Genomic DNA, 20,630 nt, shown 5'->3' with positions numbered 1-20,630 from the left:
GGCAGCTTAAACAATTTTATGCCAAATGCCAAACTTAAACAATAGCTCCAGGTTAGGATTTATTGTCTTTTTTGAGAGGTTTGACATCATCATTTCCGTTTGAAGGCAGCTTTTTTAAAAAGAGCATGGAAGGGTGTGGGTATAGACGTAGACGCACTTCGAAATGAGAACAAACAAATATATATATATATATATATATATATAGCTCATGACTTGAAATTTCCACATATAACAGGAGGCAGCATATATCTCTAACATCCTGGGAGTAATAGAGTAGACGAAGATCATACTGAAGGAAAGAGAAAAAAAAAATAACTTGGGAATCTCCTCCTCTCTAGGTCAAAAAGAGTGAGACACACAAATCCTAGTCTTGTTCCTAAGCTGCTGTTGGAGGCTTGTACAATTTCTCCACCATTTTCCGATATTCTACACAGCAAACACAGAAACATTTGTGAGAAAACTTTCATCACAAGGCAACTCGTAGAGTTGAGAAAAATTGTGTGTTACAACAACAGTTAGAAACCCACCTTCTTGATTGCTCCACAATTGGGCTGCCTGGGTGTTCAGGGGTGAACTTATGTTTGGTTCTGCAAATAAACGGCAAAGGCTCATTGCAAATTCTAGATTCGATTCCAAATTAAAAGGATTCAGGTTGAAGTAAAACCATCCAAGTCAAGTAAAACCATTCCAAATAAAAGGATTCAGGTTGTTGTTACCTCCAAGCAGACTCTGGATGGATAGAAGTATGGTTCTCACATCATATGCTGATGACCATTTATCCTGCAAAAGATGAAACATTTCTCACTTCAGATTCTTTTCATTCTGATAGATAAATCATAGAAGTTACACTTCCAATATCGAAGATTTTATCATAACTTAGTTACCTGAAGTATGTCCAAGCAAATGTTGCCGTAAATGTCCACATTTGGGTGAAAGCAGCCAGTCTCGAACTTCACCTTTGGAGGCTTAAAAGGGTAATCATTTGGGAAGGAAAAGGATAGCCTGTACTCTGTTCCTTCAAACACTGTGTCTTTGCTTCCAGTTATTGTTCCTTTCCAGCAGAATATGTTATCTTCCTCAGGAAAGGCTGAGATCCCAGAGTCTCCGCTCATCTGCAATTTCAGATACACGAGTTTTAAGAATAGCCTATTGGCAACTGTGGAATCACATTTCCAAATATTTCAGAATTTACATTACCATTAAAGCCATTAACTCAGACTGCAACCTGTGTAAGTAAAAGCACCAAAAATCAGAGGAAGATTGTTAGTTGGTTGAACACAAACGGAGTTCCCAGTAAGACTGGTTCTTCACTAATTTCAACACAAGTAAGAGACATATCTTTCAATATGGATGACCATGGTGCTAAATTAAGGGAAGAGGACCTGACCTGAGAAAACTCTCATATTACCCCGCAAACCCTAAAAATTTCGTTGAGAAAGACCACAGAACAATCTATCTCAAAATCAGTTTGAACAAAAAGACCAAGTGGTAGAAGATTACATAATCCAGGACCCTATCACTACCTCATCCAGCTTAAAGTTTAACGACGGCTCAAAATCACATAAAGCAAAGAGCAGATGCGACGCACAGGAAAGCGGTCGATCCGCAGTGATATAGTAACGGAATCCAAAAGATACAAAAATGTTTATACCTTTTGAGAACGGACTGAGAATCCGCGGTTTTGGCCGGCGGCAAGGATTTCTTCGCTGGAGAAACAACAGCGTTAGCCGGCGTCGTGTTGTCAGTGTGTCGGTTGATGGCCGCCATTCTCTCTGATCCGAATAACAGACGATATGAAGAATTCAAGAAGGATCCAAGGAAATTCTCCCCCAAAGAAGTATCAATGAGACGTTGGCAGAGAGAGAGAGGCGGAGCAGAAGGGGAGAGAGGAAATTAGGGAGCTTAAAACCAAGGAAATAGATGAAGAATTAGGGATTGGAATTGAAGGATAAATATTCAAAAAATTTAGTGAACGTTATGGGCGAGGGTGAAGATTCCAATTAGGTTGGTTTTGAATTTACAACGGCTACTTTTGGTCACTGCTTTAGCGCCACCACTTTATTCAACCACAGCCAGACATTTTCTTTAAAATAATTATTATTATTATTACCAAATGAAACTCTTCATCCACCACCTAATAATAATTGACCTTACTTATTATTATTATTTTTAAAATAATAATTGACCCTTTTCATGAGTACCTTCCTTTATTTTAAATTTCCATACATTAATTTTTTTTAAGGATTTTCGGATGTATTTGTTATTAATGTTTTTATGTGCCATGATTTTAAATATTATATTTCATATTCCTGGAAAAAAAAGAATTAAATTACTCATATTTACTTCATTATCTTTTCTTTTATATCTAGACAATTGATGAGCTCATGATATCGTAAGCAAATATAAATTTACACTCCTAGAGTTACATCAATTAAACTCTCAAATCAACAATATCGTATCAATTTAAATCTTAAAGTTTCAAAAATATTTTAATTCAAACTTTTCATTAAAATTTTGTTTTAAAATCGTCAATATACAACTTGAGGAAAATATAATAATCCGAACAAGTGCGATTTTTCGTACACCTGCCTTCCTCTATAATCCCTGTTTGTTTAAAAAGGAATAAGTTGGGTTATAATTCAAAGATGAAGTGCATTTAGCAACAGAAAAGAAAAAAAAAAGTACTAAAAGGTGAATTCATGAAAATAAGTGCTTCGTTCTACAGTGAAAAGAACACAGAGAAAGGATAAGCAAAAACTTTGATAATCATTCTGTTTTTCGTAGTCAATGATCAAGATGCTTTAGCTTCCCCCCTTTTGGTGACAGAGGGCCTTACCAAAGATGTCAATCTTGGATGCTATTATTGCCAGACTCTCGCTTCAAGGTTCTTCACTTTCTTCATTTATAGATAGACTCAAAAAAGTTCAAATTTTAAGCCCACTAAATGTACAGTAGACCCAGACAGATTTTCCAGCATCACAATATCTCTACAATAATGAAAGTTGTAGATCAAGTCCTTGTTGTTCTATCTATTCCAGATGTCAAATTCTTGTTGGTTGATGGATTATTAACCTCAAATATATACATCGCTCACTGGAAATTCACCGTCCAATTCAACCTCACAATTCATTCTAAGAAAGAAAACAGAAAAAAGAACTGACTTCAAGAGTTCACAATCCTTTTTCTGAAGATATCATATCATATCAACCTCACAATTTATACATGAGTTTGCAAATCGGTCAGGCATGCAGTTTTTGTTAGTTTGCTCACTATTCATGTTCATTTAGCAAGTAGGAGAAACTAACTTGAAAGCTTAGTTGGGATTAGAAAGCACTAGCCATGCTTTTTATTAGCAGTGCAGCTTGATGACTCTTGTAAGCTTCTCGAAGAAAGTTGGGCACATATTCGTACTGAATATGATGGCTTCCTTCATCCATTCTGGTGCTACCCTCTCGAAAGTACCCAGAGATAAGACGCGATATAGGATTTCTGTTTCTCCAGCTAGTTTACTTGACCACGTTAGACTGAATGAGTAACCTGATATAACCATAAAGAAAAACAGAAGAGTAAACCGTCACCAATTTCTCCAAATTTGGTCGAGGTAAAAAAAAAAAAAGCTTTTCAAGTATAATTGAAGCAAAAATCTAATGTAGAAAGAAGAAAAGTAGAAAGCCACAAGGCAGAAGAACAAAGCGTCATATCCAATTTTTAAGTTACCACTTGATTTATGAACTGCTGATATACATATTCCTTCACTTCGATTGGTAGATGATACTTCCATGCCCATCAAGTGCTCTATAAGGCAATGATATGGGCAGTTGGTGGAAACACAGTCATTTACGCTGCCATCTATAAACAGTTCGAGGATTAGACTACAGCAACACCATCATGCCAACATAATGCTATATTTACATCTGTCAATACCAACCTTTGCTTCCGCAACAACCCTGTCGCATTGCATTGAAAATATCAGAGGAAAGAAAACCAAAAGTATTTGCACAAAAATATAATCATTAATTAGATATACCAGCTGCATGTTGCCAACCTTGCTGGATGCAGCTTTCTCGGACAGTTCACTTGTTGATTGCCTTTGTGTGGGATCAGCTTGAGCACCTGCATTGAGTACTCCAAGTTCATCGGTCACTGGAGTAGCATCTCTGGAGCGCTTTCTTGTACTTCCTCCAGATGGGCCTTTCGGAACCTCCCCAGGCACAAGTTGGGAGCCACTAGGCGTGTGCGGTTCCTTGCTTATTCCGTTGTTATAACCACCAAAATTTCCCTCCTGCTGGAGTTTTCGAAGCTTCTCAACTTCTTCAGAAAGAGTACTATCTGCATTGGATTGAGCCCATATGAAGAATTTATTAGGCAATCGGCACGTGGATGCTTGACAGATAGATATAGTTAATGTTATGCAAGATGAATCTCAGTGAACAGAACCCAATAGTTATTAATAGATAATGGGCAGAGAGGTAAAGGACAAAACCTAAAGCGATTCAGGAAATTGGGTTCTAGTGGGACATAAGCAAATATATTTAAAGAATATGAATTGGAAAATGATACTCACAAGGGTTTCAATCATAATGTAACATTTATACCCTCGAAAATTCATGAACAAATCACAAAATTCTTTAGTTTAGGCAGGGTACTTTAGCAATTTAACCTTTCCTTTAAGTCTGGTTACATCATATTAAATATTAAGCCACCCAAACATACTTCGTGAACTAAGTGGATACCCAACAAGAATTTGAGTATTCCCATTTCACTAGTAAAAAAGCAATTAAGATTTGAGTACCTTGGAAATAAAAAATCTTTCATTTTACAATGTTAAATTAGTTTAAAACCAAAGTACTAATTTCAAGTTTGAAGTTATTATCTGCATGCAAACCCAAGACCCCAGGTCATCATAAGAACTCAAGGCATGGCAATTTTGGATTTTCTCCTGCTGGAAAGCAAAGTTGGTAAATTGTTCAAGATGGATATTCTTCGCAAGAACTGGACATAGAAATCTATAGAATCTGAGCAAGAGAAAATGTGCATCTCTTACTCCTTTGATTCTCTTCCATTAATCGCTTCTGATAATCGGCACATTTTGCATCCATGCTGGACCTGCAACCACACTACCAGTGTATTAGCCCATCAAAGGAACTCAAAAAGATAATCATAAAGACTGAAGAAGTTATTGGTATTCTTCTAAGACACACCTGGTCGAAGCAGCTTCATCTCTCAATTCATTAAACTGGAGACGCAATCTATCATTTTCACTTTTTAAATGTTGAATCAACTCCTCTGCAGCTGGAGAGGAGCAAGAAAATACCGACTGGTGTAAGCCAAGAAGCTAAACAACTCAAATAGCATAGACAAAAGCACAATCCTTTTGTCTTAAACCTCTGACATCACACATTAAGTAAAGGAAAAAAGACAACCCGATAAGCAAAGGAAAGGATAATTGCCCATACCAGACACATAATTCAAAAATTTTACTTCTTGATCCTTGCTGAGCTGATCAAAGTCTGACATTTTTTTTGTCTGTAAGAGATACGCAACCGTAAATAAGATAGGTAATTTTGAAACCAGCATGCAGACAAACGACCCATAGAGCGGTAATGAAAGTTTTGAGGACCAACAAGAGGATAATTTTGCAGATTCACTTGTAAAATGCTTCTTCAGAGTTAGGAAATTAAGTCCTAGACAAGATCCAACTTCAACCAATTGAATGCATGGCTTGACTTACCAATGCACCAATATTATTCCATTCCACATTTAAAAAAAAATTACAAATCCTATACAAAACAAGAAGCAAGGAAAATCTTTAACAATCTGCAGAAACTCAATCAATCAATAGAGAAAAAACAGCCACACACCTTGAGTTTAGTGTACTTGTCGTAGAGCTTCTTATAGAGAGACTCCATCTACCAAAATTGTTTAAAAAAAAAAAAAAAAAAATTCAAATAAGCAAAACCACTCGGTAGCAACAATGAAATTCTGGAAAACCCTAAATTTAAAAAATCTGACGAACAAAAAGTACTTACGCGAGTCCGTTTGGCTTCCCGGAGAAACTGAGAACGAAGAACCTGAAAGGAACAACTGTTGCGATGTCAAAGGCTGTAAACGAGGAGAAAATTAAGTTCGACAAGGTTTCTTTCACTTCAGCTTCAGCTTCTTGACCTCCAAACAGCGAAATCTCGCGGAAACGGAAACATTTATGAATAGAGAAACCTTGTAGGCATCGAACTTACCACGAATTTCGTTCAGCTTGGAGATTGCAAGGCGAAAACACGCGGGAAGTGGAGTTTGAAAATCGCAGATAGAAACGTTGGGAGAACTGTGAAAATCTCCTTCAAAATAAAAATAAATAAATAAAAATTATAATATATTTATTACTCCTTGGCGCGTCCCCTTCACTGAGCTCGCTGGAGAAACTAAAAGAATAAATAAATAAATAAAGTAAATAAAAGCGATGGGATTTAAATTTCGATGTCCGACATTTCCATTCTATTGTAAAAAAATTTACGAAGCTTACAAAATAATACGTAAAAGTAATATAAATAAAATACATTTTAATTATTTAAAAATTGTAAACTATTAATTTATTAATCTAACTATATATATTTTTTGTTTTTCTGAAAATTTCCATGTGTAAAATTTAGACTTCGTACTTCTATCAGGTCTGCATTTTAAATTTTGGATTTAATGAAGTTATTCAAATGACAATTATAAAATAAAATTGTTCCCAAACTAATGATAATAAATTAGTAGTTTATTACTATTATTATTTTAAGAATGGAGTAGCTTCAAATAACTCTAATTTTATTTTTTATATAAGTTACAATTAATTCAAGATTCGAACTTTTGTACTAAAATTTGATTATCGGCCCACGTCCACTAGAGCTGTATTTGAACATCAGAAGAAGAAGGCAACTCTTTCACTCATTGATTGAAACAATCCTTGCAATACAAGATTTAAATGGGGTGGATTCTCCACCAAAATGATCTGCTCTATTATGAACATTGCCAAAAATAAGTACTTAGACTGCAGGGAAAAGCCTGTTTTCATTTCAACAAAACTAGTGAGCAAGAAAACGGACCACTTCAGTCATTTTACGAGTTCTTGAACGCGGTAAGAGCTTCCTTCGTCGTAGCAGAGATGACAGCATCTGAGGCATTCGGTAAGTAGTAGTATTTTCCTGTGATGAATGAATGTGTTGTGTAAGATGTTATTATGCAATTGTGGTGCTGCTCTAAGTTTGAACAACCTTATATTTGAAAATGGAACAAACCTTGAGCTACTCTTGCGATCTCCTTTGCAAAACCAGTTGACACGAACTTGTTTTCGGTATCAATGACGAGGAGAGACATTCCTGCTTTGTATATTTTTCCAGCCACTTCGAGAATCTCATCCTTCATTAGAATGACCATTTCACAAGTGAGGTTTTCAATTTACTAAATCTGTATTGGATGAAGCACATGAGGCTAAAGGACTTGAATTTACCTTCAATTCTTGTGCTGAAGGTCTAGGAGCATCAGCAGCTGCAGCTGCTGCTTCAGGATCAGTGGATCTTTTGAGTGATATGTTGGCTCTGCCATCAGTTATTGCAACAATCATCACTCTTCCTACATCGCCACTTTTCTCAGCATTTAATCCAACCCTTACAGCCTGGAGAAGTGGATCAAAAACCACTTTAGGATACATGTTTTTAACTTGCTACCATTACAATCAGAACAAGGAATTTAGCCCACTTAATGGGCCTGGTGCTTGCAGACCTGAATGAGTAAAAGAAAAGACACCCAACGTAACTATAATACTGAACTTTTACTATCGCTTCCTTTTCAGTCCCAGTTTTTTAGTCAGGAGAAGGGGAACCAGCCTAGAATCCGATAACTTTTAAGATGGTTCAAGATCAATATTAAAATACTGACCGTGGTAAGACCATGAGCCAGGGGAGATCCTCCACCACAAGGAAGTCTCTCGAGACGTTTTCTTGCCATTGCAATAGATCTTGAAGGAGGTAGGAGAACTTCAGCACTATCTCCACGGAACGGAATTATGGAAACCTGTAATGTGATTATTAGATATAAAAGCACGCATTACTACAAAGCCAGATAGCAATTAGAGTTCCAAAGACAAGTAAAGGGGAAAGAGAAAAAAAAAAAGAACATTGAAGTCTTGACCGTGCTTGCTTAAACAATCAGAAAAATGGAATTCAGGACTCCATTAATATCTTACGATGAAATTAAGGGATCCTGTGACAAATAGATAAATGAAAATATGGGTAAATCTTAATCATGCTTTTTGGCGAAGACTAGACAATAACCATGCTATTGCTTCTACATTCTTTGTAAGAGGAAAATATTTGATGCTATGCAAGGAAATATCAATTGCCTGGAGCCATGTAACCTTGAAGTGCATAATGTTGTTATCTTTGTGTTACCTGATCCCTACTCGTATAGCTTTCTGCCAGTAACTTGAGTGCTGCACCTTTTGCATTTTGCATACGATTCAATGCCATGCTCCCACTGGCATCAACCACAAATATTACCTGCCATAGGTAACCAAATCTAAGAATGAGACATCACCATAATTCAAATCCAAATTGGGACTTCCAAAAAAGTTAAAATTGGGAAGCTTTCGTCTGAACAATATAAAAAAAAAATTAATATTTTGCTTGAAGTCTACAACTCTCAAGGTTCTGAAATTCTATTCCTCCATAGAGCAATGAAATCAAAGCAGAAAACTTCCAAGTACAACCAAATCAAGATGTGCAAGACATTATTAGCATTCCAATGTTGAACCAAGAATAAACTGTAACTATCATGTCACTTACGCTCATTTAATGTCTCAAATTTATTGTATGATACTTCTTATATATATATATATATATAACATAGTGATTAATAAAACTGAAGTTTGATTACCAATGCTCCTGCTTTCCTAGCCATTCTTTTTGCTCTCATGTCAGTCTTCTCGACAAAAACTTTCCTAGTATTCTGAACATCTTTTGCCTTTCGCAACTTCTGATATGGAGCAGCTGCTCTAAGCGTTGCATCAACTGCTAGCCGCTTAACAGGCCCCTGCAGAATATGACGATCGGTAGAAAAGTGTGTGCCTTGAACACCAAAATTAATCTCACGTCTCAAATGAAAGGGTCAGGAAGTTGACTGACCTTTGGAAGCATTGGCTTAATATACCGTCCTCTGTCCTCCGAAAAGATGACATTTTTTGCCCGCCCGGCCTTGCCTTTGCGTCTCTGTGCTTGTTGAGCAAAGAAAAGAAGTTTCTCATCCACCAAACCTCCTTCAGCATCAAAAACGAATTCTTCAGGTAATTGCTCCTGCTGTTCATTCTCTTTATCATCATCTTCCTGCATACGGAAGGAAATTTCAAGTTATTGGAGAATAATCAAATAAAGAAATTCAAAATGAAACACCGCATAGACTATTCCATTGAAAAATGCAAGGGAAAAAAATTAGAATCACTTAAATGAAAAAAAAATCATTGACAAACTGGAATTCTGATGGATGTACAAAAAAACCTCTTGTTCTTCTTCCTCTTCATTCTCCTCTTCCCCAGATTCTTGATTTTGTGGAGGTGGTGGAGGTGGCGGAGGCTGTTGATTTTGCTGATCTGGCGGATTCTCATTGATGATCGAACGAGGTAGAATGACCAGTTCAACCTATAATGTGTAATATGTTAGAATGGAAAACATGTATGGAGGTGCCAAACTGAAATACAGCACTATACATAATATCAGAAAACCTTGAGAAAAGGAAACCTTCACCCAATGGAACACCTAACAGTTCGTAGGAAAACATCCATACTCGTACTGGATAACGATATGCGACAGTTAATACCGTTGTTGCTTTGTAATAATTAACAAAAGCTTATACCTCACAAAATTTCATCAGAGAAGCCAGTAGAGAACAAACCATAGACTATTGGAAAAATAAAGAAAAATTTTCCAATCATGAATAACACTCTAGCATAGGTAAAATCACAGCCAAGGTAAGAAAGAATATATTTCCAGTTATGCAATTAACGAGGTAGAAAAGAAGTAGCACTGCAGTAAAGAAGACAACTTATCGGCTTACAGCTTTTTTCAGGTCATCAGCATAGACTTTTTCCCTCCCCTCAAAAGCAGCCAGGCATTTTGCAACACGTGCTGCATATAGCTCAGCTCTGTGCCCCTGATTTCCACCAGTCATATATTGGACAATCAAGATAAGAAGCAAGAAAAATGTAAAGCCGTGATCTTCTGTCAAGTTACTCAACTGGCATTATGTATTTTTCTTTTCAGCTTTCATTTTCCCAGTGAGCACAAAAATGACAAAAAAAATAATATTGCACGCAGAATTTGAAATCAGAGCAAATAGTTCATTCCAACACCATTTCGTTTCCAATCTTAAAAGCCTAAATGGAAATAGCTGAGAAAGATAATTGTCTCCCATCGAGGAAGATAGTAAAATCTTTAAATGCATGGGAGTAATCAACACATTGATGAAAAACAGAGTCAAGATGAAACATGAAGTCCATTGAAAACTGAAGTCAAGAGGAAAGAATTGGTAAGAACCTGGCAACCACCTCGAATAGCTTCCAAGACGAGGTACTTTAATTGCTCTCGTCCAATTATAACATCCTTCAAATATTCTCTTGACAAAATTATCTGCATTTAAAGGTGGTTCAACCTTTAACAGTTACTTTTACAGAATAAAGATTTGTTTTGCTGAGTATTTGATTCATAAAAAATAAAATAAATGAATAAAGGTAAAGACTTCACAACAGTTGTGTTTTTTTTATTACAAAACATCCACCAACTGTCAAGCTTATGCGTTTGAGTATATGTAATACTAACAAAGCAACCTAATTTTCTAAAACAAGGTTTGTAGTTAACAATAAAACTGAGGTTCATCCATCTTCTTCATCCATATGAACGAAAATAATGATGGAGGCAGTTAATCTTTCACCTTTAATGCTCCAGGAAACTAGTGAGTTATATCATGCAAGTAGCTATTCATTAGGGAGCAGATCATTTAAGTTTAATAATCTATACCATAACAGGCCAGATTACCTGAGTTTTTGCAAACTCTATTTCCTCCTCGACCATTTTCAAAACTTCCCTACTCTGTTCTTGAAATTGTGTAGCAATTCCTACAGCTGCAACACGATCTTCAAAACTCATAGGTAGATCTGCACTGCACAAGGAGTTTGTCATAGCCTAATGAGAAAGAGAAATGAATATATGATTTACTTCACTGGCAAAACAACTACTATACCTTAAATTAATTGCAATCCTGTCTAGCAAGTGTTCACGAACAGCGCCCTCTTCTGGGTTGTAAGTAGCAATTAAGAGTGGTTTGCATGGATGCCTAAAACTGATTCCTTCTCTTTCAACTATATTGACTCCTTCAGTCAATACATTAAGCAGCAAGTTACTGATACCCTCGTCCAAAAGATTTATTTCATCAACATACAAAACTCCTCTATGAGCTTCAGCAAGAAGACCAGGCTGGAAAACAGTCGTTCCAGTTCTTACAGACTCTTCAACATCAACGGATCCAATGAGCCTGTCCTCTGTAACTCCAAGTGGGATCTGCAGCCATATCAAACTTGCTTCATTAAGCAATGAAAAATGAGGTCTATATGAGATATCAAGCGTCTCGGTAAGTACCTGAACAAAAGGAGACTTAACAATCTGCGTCTTGATATTACCAGCTGAGTCATATTCAACACGATCAGCAAGGCCATCCTCCCATCTTTAGTTTATTTTTTTCAGTTGGGGAAAAAAAAAACACAACAATTGTTAGAATAAATAAAATAAAAATTGAATTAGAGATCAAACTTCTTTCATTCAAGAAATAGAGGCCAGGAGTATATTAGGCATATTCAGATACTGTATTTCTTTAAAACCTTGGTGTAATTTTTGGGCAAGCAAACACTCGTGAATTAGCAGACTATGTGAATGCTTAGAAGACTGTGAACACTCGTGTTGTAAAAAATCTCATGCCCTCAATAGAACCGCATTTAATACCTTCTCTATTGATCTTAATGGGGAGCTGGAAGCGACTTACACAATATCTTTTAAAGAAGCCAAATCTTGGGTTCGCAAGATAGAACATTCCAAGGTCGAAAGAGAAAATAGGTCGAGGCGGGATCGCCACAAAAATCAATGGATCTTTTAAATTTATATCCCAAGTCATCCAACCCCTGACTAACATCTATGGTATTGCCTATCAGGTGCATAACAAAATTTCTCAACCGAAAGGTACTGTAAAATGATTACTTCTAAACACTCGGCAATCTTACTCTTCTGGACAGGATGGATCGGCATTTGAAATGGACCCAACAACTACTTCAATAGGTGGCAAGACTGCGTGTAATCCACGGGCCATAACTGTCTTAGCCGTTCCTCGCTTTCCAGATATGGCAATGCCGCCAATTTCACGGTCGATAGCTCCGAGCAAAAGAGCAGTTTTAATTGCATCCTGTAGACCAATTAGTGATAGACACAACAGTTAATTCCTACACATATACCGAAGAAAAAATAAAAAAATAACAACCGGCGACGTTACAGATTCGAACAATTATCTTCAAGGATCGAAATTAAACAACTCAAAGGGCATCCAAGGCAACGTCAGCCAATTATCAGGCCAATCACAATCTTGGCGCTAGAAAGCGAAAGAGACAGAGATGATTATAGTACTTGGCCAACAACTGCAGCGAGTGGGAAGTACTGTCTGCCATAGGAAGCTGCTTCGAGCTTCTCTGCTGCAGCTACAGCTCCGTTGCCGGACTCGACGACGGAATTTGCAGACGAGCGAATGCAGTGGCGGATTCTGCGACAGAAATGGCGTTTTGGGAAGAATGGAGAAGATGAAGATGAAGAGAGGAGAAGAGGGCGGAATCTGAAGGAGGGAAGAAGGGAAGATTGGAGATGAGGGAGAGCCGCTGAAGGAGTGAGAGATGTGGGTGACATTGTTATTGCAGAGAGTATGAAAATCCAACTCCAACTCCTTTCTTATCCATTAGTTCCCTCCTAATTTATACAACCCGCCAACACTTTCTTTTTAACACAAAAATAAGCAATAATTTAATGGTTGAAATTATAAATTTATAAATAAAACCAACGCTAAACAATTTATAACAATGGTCGTTAATTTACAGGAAAACCTCACTCAGAGTCCGAATAAATTGAGGCCCATGGAATGAAAATTTGGGCCAATCAGAGTCCAAAAGAAATTGAGGCCCATGGAATAATAATTGGGCCAATCAGAGTCCAAAAGTAATCGAGGCCCATGATTGTCTTCAATGTCCATCTTCGAGGACAATGGCCGAGGCCCATCCACCACCACCAAAATTAATTTTTTATTTATATTTTAAATAACCGACATTTTTATTTTTATTTTTATTTAAAACCCCCCAGATATTTTCTCCTACTTTCTGTTTCCATCGTATTATTATTAACCGTACGTTTGAAATACCTTCTAAAAATATTTGTTAAACAAACAATTTTCCTTTTCTGTTGTGTTTTTTAGATCATAAAAAAAAAACTTGATATTTCTTAAATAAAATATTAATTTAAATTTTTTAAAAGAAAACATGAGAGAGCAAAAATTAAAAAAAGGGATTATTAAAGAAAGCATGGGAGTAATTTTATTTTTTAATAAATAACTTTTTTCTTTTTTTTTTTTTTTTTTTTATAAAGAAAAAGGAAAATGTGGTAGAGAAAGAGATGAGAATGGACGCGATAGGGGCCCAACCCAGAGACAAGTGTGTGTGGATGTGGAAGTGCAAAGGAACCATATGGGAAGTTGTTTTCAAGTTTGCAAATTGGGTTTTAGACTTTGGCTACGTCTGAAATGCACTTTTTGGGGTGGTGGTGGGATCCCCTCTTCTACTTGTGCGACCAAGATGGGCATGTGCTCTTAACATGCCAATGCCCTTTTCACTTCCCCATTTCCCCTCCAATCACATGCCTCTCTTGCCTCTTTCCCTCGCCCACCCGTTTTCACGTCACACATCGTTAAAACTTTAAAAATGTGGTTTCGTTTCTGCTTAATTTGTTTGTTTGATCAACGTTAAGATATCATCGACGACTTTTTGTTTGCGTTTTTTAATAGTTTCGAAAAGTTGTTTTATACTTTAAATACTGTATTCTATAGGAAGCAATGCCAGAACTTTAATTTCAAAAAGAAATAAAACCTACAACACTATACATACGGGTTTGAAGCAAAAACCCTAATTGGAGCACGTGGTGAAAAAACTGAATCACGGTTGATATTTATTTATGTTATTGTGAGAAATGTTCAAATTCGATGATTTCGACATGTGTGATTAGCAACTAACACACAAAAAAAAAATTATTAACTCGTTTTAAAATATGTTAAAAAGACAATGTTTGAATGTTTATAACTATAACAATGATGGACGTTTAAGTAGGATTCCCTTAATTAATTTAAGTATAGTATAGTTTAATGAATAAATAGAAAATTATTATTTTAAATGTCGAATAATTCGATCTATAATCTTGACTATAAAAAATAAAAAGATTGAAAAGAAAGATTTAAAAAAAAAAAAAAAACAATAATAAGGAAAATTGAAGGCCACGAACACTGACAGTGGAATTATAAAGAGTAAATTTATCTAGCTNTCAGCTGATAAAGAAAGCCATATGGTTGTTTTTTTTTTTTTTTTTTTTTTTTTTTTTTTTTTTTATAGAGAATTTAATATATTTTTATAGTGTGAATTCCACTTGGATAATAATGGAGATTCCAGCTTTGAAAATAAATAAACGAAAACGAAAACCAAAGTATTAGATTTTAAAAAATTGGGGTATAAATAGAACCAGGTTGTTCAACATTTGCACAACACAAAAAGAAAAACCCTCTTCAAAGGCCAAAGCATTGCACTAAACCCATGGCTACCCTTTCCACCTTCCTCCTCCTCTGCCTTGCCTTCATGCTTCTTTCATCCACACACATTCAGGTAAATACAAAATTTTATCATTTTTTTTTCTTTTTAATTCTCAATGAATTTCTCAATAAAAAATGAAACATTTTGAATATTCAAACAAAATGTTAATTAATAAATCTTTTTAAACAAAATAAAATCATCTTTTAGGTAAGTTTAAATAAAAAATAAAAAATTGTAATAATAAACGTGGCGGTGACGTGGCGGTAACTTTGGCGGTTCCCAATTAAATAATCGAGATGTGTCGATAAAAAGTGGACCGGCCGATGAAGCGGCGAGAAATAATGGGCGAATTTTCCCTGTCCCGCAGGCCGCCGCTAGCATTGAAACAGCAGTAGCGTCGTCAAAGATGTATGGCGGCACCCAGGGCAGCCTCCGTCCGGAAGGTATTTTCTTTTCCCGTTTCACTGGTCCAGTCGGAACCATAATCTTAAACTCTCTACATTTTTCGTTTTGGCCTTCTGCGGCGGCGTTTCAGAATGCGGGGGGCGGTGCACGGTGCGGTGCTCGGCAACGTCGTTCAAGAAGCCGTGTATGGTGTTCTGCAGAAAGTGCTGTGCGAAGTGCTTGTGCGTTCCTCCCGGCACCTATGGGAATAAGCAGATGTGCCCTTGCTATAACAATTGGAAGACCAAGCGCGGTGGCCCGAAATGCCCCTAGTTCTCGTCGTCTCCATTTTCATTTATTTCTCCCTTTTAAATGCTTTCCTGGGCAACAACCTCTTATTTCGACTCAAATGATGGTGTTTATGTTGATTAATGTTAAGTTTATTTCGCCACGAGTTTAGACAAGTATTAATGAAATTTAAACTTAATATAATTAAAATTAGCTCGTAAAATTGTTCCAATAAGTTTCCAATCTAAATGAGTCAACAATGAGTCAAATACATTAAATAAAAAATTTAGGGGAAATATGATGTAACAATACAAATTTAGAGATAATTTTTTAATTTTAATTTTCTGAAGGATTAGTTTGGAAATAATTGGTTGTCGAAGAAAACAATAAGAAAATGGAAATGAAGAAATATCTATTAAACAACAATTAAAAAAAAAAAAAGAAAAAGAAAGAGACACCTGATGGCCATCCCATGACATCTCCTCAATTATCTCCGAATTTCTAATTCAACCCTTTTCACAAACACCTCCTCTCTCTTGGGAACAATCCTCGTTAAATCAACCACAACGGAAGGGAAAGAATAAAATAAAATAAAATTAAAAAAAAAAAAAAAGGAAAAAAGAAAAAAGAAAACGAGGTGAAGGTTAAACGGAATAGAAATTCACACTCTTCATCGTCTTCTTCCTCCTGAATCTGTTGTTAACGTTGCCACCTGGCGCATCTTTGCCGCCGCCGCCGCCGCCGCCGTCGTCGACGACCATTTGAAATTCCTTGTTTTTTTCTTCCAAACTCGGCAATCCGAGCAGATTTTCGCTTTGCCGCCAATTCAGTTCCCGCGACTCACAATTGGCGCCGACGATAGGAATAGGATAACTCTTAGCATGCGCGTTCTTTCCATCTTGATAAGTTGAACTTCATTCTCTGTCGTGCTTGCTTTCTGAAGGTGAGGGACTTCTGTTTTCGATCATCTATTTCCCTCTGCCTCCCGATCGTTCATTCCGCCGTAATTTCGAAGCCTTTTTCTTAAGGATTCTGATTGTGGATTGGGAGTTTGTTTGAATGCTAGGGTTTTTTCTGGGAGGGGTTCGAGGGGTTTTAGCTTTCAAAATGTTTATCGGCATTAGCTTGTTGATCTGAATATTGCAGTGTGGAATATATTTTTAGCATTAGCTTTCTGCTTTATTTGAATTTGTCTCCCCTACCGATATCCTCGTGTTTAGAATTCGATGAAGGAATTTTCTTTCTGATTGATGAACGAATTGCTTAGTCTCGAGTCACGTCTGTACACTCACTCGGGCTTCGTCGCATGCTGCACCTTCAGCTTGGATTTTGCATAAAAGAAGTAACTTCAAATAGGAGCTGATTCGTACTAAACTGTGCGGTTCAATTCTATACATTTGCTTAATTCATCTTTTGTTTGAAATAATTGCTGTGGTTCACCTATAACTGTTTTCTGCTGAACAAAAGAAACTACAAGCTGGTTTGTTGAATGTATGAGGTAAGTCAAGTCATCCAATGTATTTTGGGAGTTTTAACAAGGAATCTACAATAAAGTGTGCAGGACGGTGCCTACCAAGCTTTTCTTATACTAGTTTCTTTCTTGGACATTTTCTTGAGATTCTTGTTCCCGCTTTCTGTATTGTTGCTTTTCTCATTCACCACCCTTAGTTTTCTGTCTTCCTGATACGGGATATTTTTATGTTTTTTAATCCTTGTCCTTTTATATGGAAAAGCTTAATTTTTCTCGTATATTACTTTCCAATTTGATTGAGATGAGATAGTATGATGTTTATCCTTGCCATCTTGTTTGAACATGTTCTTATTTCAGGATACAAAGCTTCTTTTTCACCAGCACTAAGTTGAGGTGTTTTATTCCATGTAGAAGAATGGCCTTTTTTAGGAATCATTCAAATGAACCAGTTTCTCGTGGTGTCTTGGAAGATAAAGGCCATGGACTAGTTGACGATAGAACTCACACCTCTGCAGGAAATGCCGAGGAAGACATGAGTTCAGAAAAAGAATTTAATATGAACATAGACGCACCCTATCACAATGGAGGTCAAGTAGATGATTCCAGTAGGTTGCAAAATGAGACTGCTGCAGATGATTGTATTACTATGAGAGTGTCGAACTTACAAAATTCTGGAAGAGCGGTAGGGGGTAGAAGGTGGGGTTCAACATTTTGGAAGGACTGCCAACCTATGATTCCTGGAGGTTCTGATTCTGCACAGGAGTCTAAGAGTGAGTCTGACAATAGAATTGGAGAAGGATCAGATGATCATATATCCAATGAAAAGGATGGAGGTTCAGAATTTGATGATGATGGCCAACCAAAAGAGGTTAAAGGTCAAAGAAGGTATACTGATGTCCCCGCTGAAGATGGAATGCTATCAGATGAATATTACGATCAGGATGATGGAGATGAGCAGAGTGATTCCATGCCATACCGAGGGTTTCATAACTCAGTGAAGTCAAATAGGTCACAGTCGCAGTCTGTTAATGCCAGCAACAATCACATGCGAAGAAATTCCAGAGTTGTGAATGATGAAGATGATGATTATGGAGATGACGAAAATCATAATGATGATGCTGATTATGAAGAGGACGAGGAAGAAGGTATCTTTTCCTGTAGGATTATTTTTGAACTGTTGACCATGCTTTAATTTTAATTGGTTGACATTTGTTTACACTTCGTCTACTCTCTTATCTATCAATATTTGACTTCATCATGTTAGCTAAATGTTATTGCTGTGGTGTTTGCAGAAGATGACCCTGATGATGTGGACTTCGAACCTGATTATGGCACTGGAAGTGGTCGTTCAGTGAAAAAGGTTAGGTATTTGCATACATTTATGTATTGTTCAATAACTTTTTGAGTGCTGAATTTCATGATGTGGTAAAAAAAGAAAAACTTTTTTCTTCCTTCCATTAACCACATTTGCATATATTTATGTTTCTTCTTTTCTTTCACTTTCTCTTTATGTTGTCTGTATTAAATTGAATAAATGTAAAATGTACATGAGGCACCGCAAAGAAAAAGTGAAAAAAACTGCTCATGTATAAATCAAACTCATCTTCATGGAGTTGAGTTGTGTTAAGTATGAAGCCATGTAATCTTGAAGTAAAAATAAAAAATTTAAGCTAAGCTCTAAGTGATTCTGCCGCCATCAATTTTCTATTTAGGATTTCTGCTATGTAAACAATGTCTTGACCGTTTTCCTTTTTCTTCTTTTTATTAATCAGTATTCCGTTGCTCACCCTTGATGGATTTCATTTCTTGGGTTCTTTTTTCTTCATTTCCTTGACAATATTTACATTAGAAGTCTCACTACAACTTGCTATTCTCTGAAAGGGATTTTTTTCCTTCTTCCTCATTATGGTTGTATATGTGTGCGTGTGTGTGTAGATTTCTAGAAATGTAGTCCGTTTTCTCCAATTTTTTCGCTATGCTGTTACTGGTGGTTCTTGTACTTCCTAATTATGACCCTGACTTTATCTCTTTCTGCACATTGGACACTAATTTTGTGTTATATTGATAGCAGGATAAAGACTGGGATGGTGAAGATTATGAGGAAGATGATGATTTGGAAATTTCTGATGATGACAGACCTAGTTATGGAAAGAAAGGCAGGGGAAAGCAATGGGGTCAAGGAGGACGCAATGTAAGATCTACTAGCGAATGTAAATTGTATCAACCATCGATTCGACAAAGAAAAGGAAAATCCTCATATGAAGAGGAATCTTCAATGGAGGATTCAGCCAGTGATAGTGTTGAGGGTTTTAAAAGTTTAGGGAAAACTGGCACTCACCCTCGCAAGGATAGTGGTCGTTATTCTGTAACAACAGGTGCCTCTGGACGAAGAAGTGAGGTCAGAACTTCTAGTAGGTCAGTTCGAAAAGTTTCATATGTTGAAAGTGAAGAAAGTGAAGAATTTGACGAGGGCAAAAAGAAAAAGTCCCAAAAGGTGTGCCTGCATTTTTCAAATTATATAGAGGCTAGCTAGTTATTCTTGTTGCTTCTAAAATAATGTTTTGTTTACCATGTATATGGTTCTGGAATAAGATTTTTTTTTCTGTATCTTTTCCGGTTTTTTTGATACAATGTTTCTATTTCTTCAAAAAAAATATAACAAGTATTGTACTATTATGGGTTGTTCCTGGTTGAAAGATTAGCCTTAAGTTAGGAGATATTTGTGTAATTCATGAACTAGTATCCAAGCTGAGAATGAATGATATCTATAGGATATTTGTATAATCTCATGTAATTCTCTGAAAATAAATAAGAAAAACAACAGTCTTAGACTTGCAACATTCCTACGCTGGATTGCAACGAATTGTACTACTTTTGTGTAGCTTGTGATTGTTGATGTTAATTTTTTGATGTTAATATTTTGATTCTTTGTGTTTGTGATGTATCTCATCGTAACCCACGGTCCCATTTATCTGTAGTTCATTTGTTGTTACCCCTTAGTTATCTTTTGTTACTACGGTCTGGTTTTGCTGGGGTTGGGTACTGGTTCAACCAGTTGTATGTTCGTTTAACTGGTTGTATAGGTTGCTTAGAGGCCTATTTAAAGACTCTTATCTTGCATATTTATCTTATATCTGAACAACAATAAAAGAGGCAGATTTCATACGATCTTTGAAAAGATGTTTCTTGTTTTAAAATAAAGAATCATACTTCTTTTTTACTTGGTGTATTAGTTTGATCGCTAATTCACTTTCAATATCTTTGTTATATGTGCTTTTAGGAGGAAGTTGAAGAGGAAGATGGTGATGCAATTGAAAAAGTTCTCTGGCACCAGCCGAAGGGCATTGCTGAGGTTGCTATAAGAAATAACAGATCAATAAATCCCGTTCTGTCTAGTCATTCATTTGATTCTGAACCGGAATGGAATGAGGTGGAATTTTTTATAAAATGGAAAGGCCAGTCGCATTTACACTGTCAATGGAAACCATTCTCTGAACTACAATATGTATGCTTCTGAATGTCTCTATTTTTTTTTTTTTTTTTTTTTTTTTTTTTTTTTTTTTTTTTTTTTTTTTTTTTTTT

The 20,630-nt window shown here is 36.3% G+C and overlaps 5 protein-coding genes across 8 annotated transcripts in view; 2 read left to right on the top strand and 3 right to left on the bottom strand.

Moving 5' to 3' along the window:
- Nucleotides 1–161: 161 nt before the first annotated feature.
- On the bottom strand, nt 162–1,941 carry LOC111448180 (ubiquitin-conjugating enzyme E2 20-like). The gene is made up of 6 exons (XM_023087640.1): nt 1,652–1,941; nt 1,198–1,225; nt 885–1,112; nt 717–780; nt 528–587; nt 162–426 (listed from the first exon to the last, which is right to left on the bottom strand). Exons 1-6 carry the CDS (start codon nt 1,765–1,767, stop codon nt 377–379), a joined length of 546 nt encoding a protein of 181 aa, XP_022943408.1. The 5' UTR covers nt 1,768–1,941; the 3' UTR covers nt 162–376.
- A 1,098-nt stretch (nt 1,942–3,039) lies between these two features.
- Nucleotides 3,040–6,373, bottom strand: LOC111448129. 3 transcript variants are annotated; one of them, XM_023087565.1, is made up of 10 exons: nt 6,237–6,373; nt 6,032–6,102; nt 5,862–5,909; nt 5,457–5,526; nt 5,202–5,292; nt 5,045–5,106; nt 4,046–4,329; nt 3,929–3,947; nt 3,718–3,849; nt 3,040–3,537 (listed from the first exon to the last, which is right to left on the bottom strand). In XM_023087565.1, the coding sequence occupies exons 3-10, from the start codon at nt 5,907–5,909 to the stop codon at nt 3,350–3,352; spliced, it is 894 nt and encodes a 297-aa protein (XP_022943333.1). In that variant the 5' UTR covers nt 6,032–6,102; nt 6,237–6,373; the 3' UTR covers nt 3,040–3,349. The 3 variants fall into 3 exon arrangements, with proteins under 3 accessions (XP_022943333.1, XP_022943331.1, XP_022943332.1); XM_023087563.1 differs by having other exon boundaries at nt 4,028–4,329; nt 6,237–6,372; XM_023087564.1 differs by lacking the exon at nt 6,237–6,373 and having other exon boundaries at nt 4,028–4,329; nt 6,032–6,228.
- A 534-nt stretch (nt 6,374–6,907) lies between these two features.
- On the bottom strand, nt 6,908–13,025 carry LOC111448694 (magnesium-chelatase subunit ChlD, chloroplastic). Its single transcript, XM_023088383.1, has 15 exons — nt 12,696–13,025; nt 12,299–12,477; nt 11,664–11,748; nt 11,269–11,585; nt 11,064–11,187; nt 10,566–10,658; nt 10,087–10,182; nt 9,531–9,671; nt 9,162–9,359; nt 8,914–9,069; nt 8,430–8,537; nt 7,918–8,052; nt 7,490–7,654; nt 7,278–7,398; nt 6,908–7,184 (listed from the first exon to the last, which is right to left on the bottom strand). The coding sequence occupies exons 1-15, from the start codon at nt 12,966–12,968 to the stop codon at nt 7,099–7,101; spliced, it is 2,277 nt and encodes a 758-aa protein (XP_022944151.1). The 5' UTR covers nt 12,969–13,025; the 3' UTR covers nt 6,908–7,098.
- Nucleotides 13,026–14,849: 1,824 nt separating this feature from the next.
- LOC111448790 (gibberellin-regulated protein 5-like) lies at nt 14,850–15,800 on the top strand. Its single transcript, XM_023088539.1, has 3 exons — nt 14,850–14,977; nt 15,273–15,348; nt 15,441–15,800. Exons 1-3 carry the CDS (start codon nt 14,909–14,911, stop codon nt 15,620–15,622), a joined length of 327 nt encoding a protein of 108 aa, XP_022944307.1. The 5' UTR covers nt 14,850–14,908; the 3' UTR covers nt 15,623–15,800.
- Nucleotides 15,801–16,104: 304 nt separating this feature from the next.
- The window catches only part of LOC111448346 (protein CHROMATIN REMODELING 5-like), a 25,004-nt gene continuing 20,478 nt past the window's right edge, over nt 16,105–20,630 (top strand). Inside the window, exons 1-5 of one of the 2 annotated variants that reach the window (XM_023087870.1) lie at nt 16,105–16,520; nt 17,460–18,193; nt 18,341–18,408; nt 19,120–19,542; nt 20,329–20,553. In XM_023087870.1, coding sequence (XP_022943638.1) covers nt 17,464–18,193; nt 18,341–18,408; nt 19,120–19,542; nt 20,329–20,553 — 1,446 coding nt within the window. In that variant the 5' untranslated portion in view covers nt 16,105–16,520; nt 17,460–17,463. Of the gene's footprint in view, nt 16,521–17,405; nt 18,194–18,340; nt 18,409–19,119; nt 19,543–20,328; nt 20,554–20,630 lie in introns of both variants that reach the window. The other variant, XM_023087869.1, reaches the window with a different exon arrangement.

This window comes from Cucurbita moschata, unplaced genomic scaffold (genome assembly GCF_002738365.1).
Source record: "Cucurbita moschata cultivar Rifu unplaced genomic scaffold, Cmos_1.0 Cmo_Scf00010, whole genome shotgun sequence".
NCBI lineage: Eukaryota > Viridiplantae > Streptophyta > Magnoliopsida > Cucurbitales > Cucurbitaceae > Cucurbita > Cucurbita moschata.
This window is presented reverse-complemented; position numbering and strand designations above follow the sequence as displayed.

What these genes read in the sequence shown, in the direction of transcription:
- LOC111448180 (XM_023087640.1), bottom strand. Translation starts at nt 1,767, where the DNA reads ATGGCGGCCATCAACCGACACACTGACAACACGACGCCGGCTAACGCT. An exon ending in CTGAGTTAATGGCTTTAATG is followed by an intron (nt 1,113 to 1,197) that starts GTAATGTAAATT and finishes CTGAAATTGCAG; the next exon opens with ATGAGCGGAGACTCTGGGAT. An exon ending in ATTGTGGAGCAATCAAGAAG is followed by an intron (nt 427 to 527) that starts GTGGGTTTCTAA and finishes TTTGCTGTGTAG; the next exon opens with AATATCGGAAAATGGTGGAG.
- LOC111448129 (XM_023087563.1), bottom strand. Translation starts at nt 5,909, where the DNA reads ATGGAGTCTCTCTATAAGAAGCTCTACGACAAGTACACTAAACTCAAG. An exon ending in ACAAGTACACTAAACTCAAG is followed by an intron (nt 5,527 to 5,861) that starts GTGTGTGGCTGT and finishes TATCTCTTACAG; the next exon opens with ACAAAAAAAATGTCAGACTT. An exon ending in AGCAGTTCATAAATCAAGTG is followed by an intron (nt 3,538 to 3,717) that starts GTAACTTAAAAA and finishes TGGTTATATCAG; the next exon opens with GTTACTCATTCAGTCTAACG.
- LOC111448694 (XM_023088383.1), bottom strand. Translation starts at nt 12,968, where the DNA reads ATGTCACCCACATCTCTCACTCCTTCAGCGGCTCTCCCTCATCTCCAA. An exon ending in AGGATTGCAATTAATTTAAG is followed by an intron (nt 11,188 to 11,268) that starts GTATAGTAGTTG and finishes CTCCTTGTGCAG; the next exon opens with TGCAGATCTACCTATGAGTT. An exon ending in GCTATACGAGTAGGGATCAG is followed by an intron (nt 8,053 to 8,429) that starts GTAACACAAAGA and finishes ATCACATTACAG; the next exon opens with GTTTCCATAATTCCGTTCCG.
- LOC111448790 (XM_023088539.1), top strand. Translation starts at nt 14,909, where the DNA reads ATGGCTACCCTTTCCACCTTCCTCCTCCTCTGCCTTGCCTTCATGCTT. An exon ending in TTTCATCCACACACATTCAG is followed by an intron (nt 14,978 to 15,272) that starts GTAAATACAAAA and finishes CCTGTCCCGCAG; the next exon opens with GCCGCCGCTAGCATTGAAAC. An exon ending in GGGCAGCCTCCGTCCGGAAG is followed by an intron (nt 15,349 to 15,440) that starts GTATTTTCTTTT and finishes GCGGCGTTTCAG; the next exon opens with AATGCGGGGGGCGGTGCACG.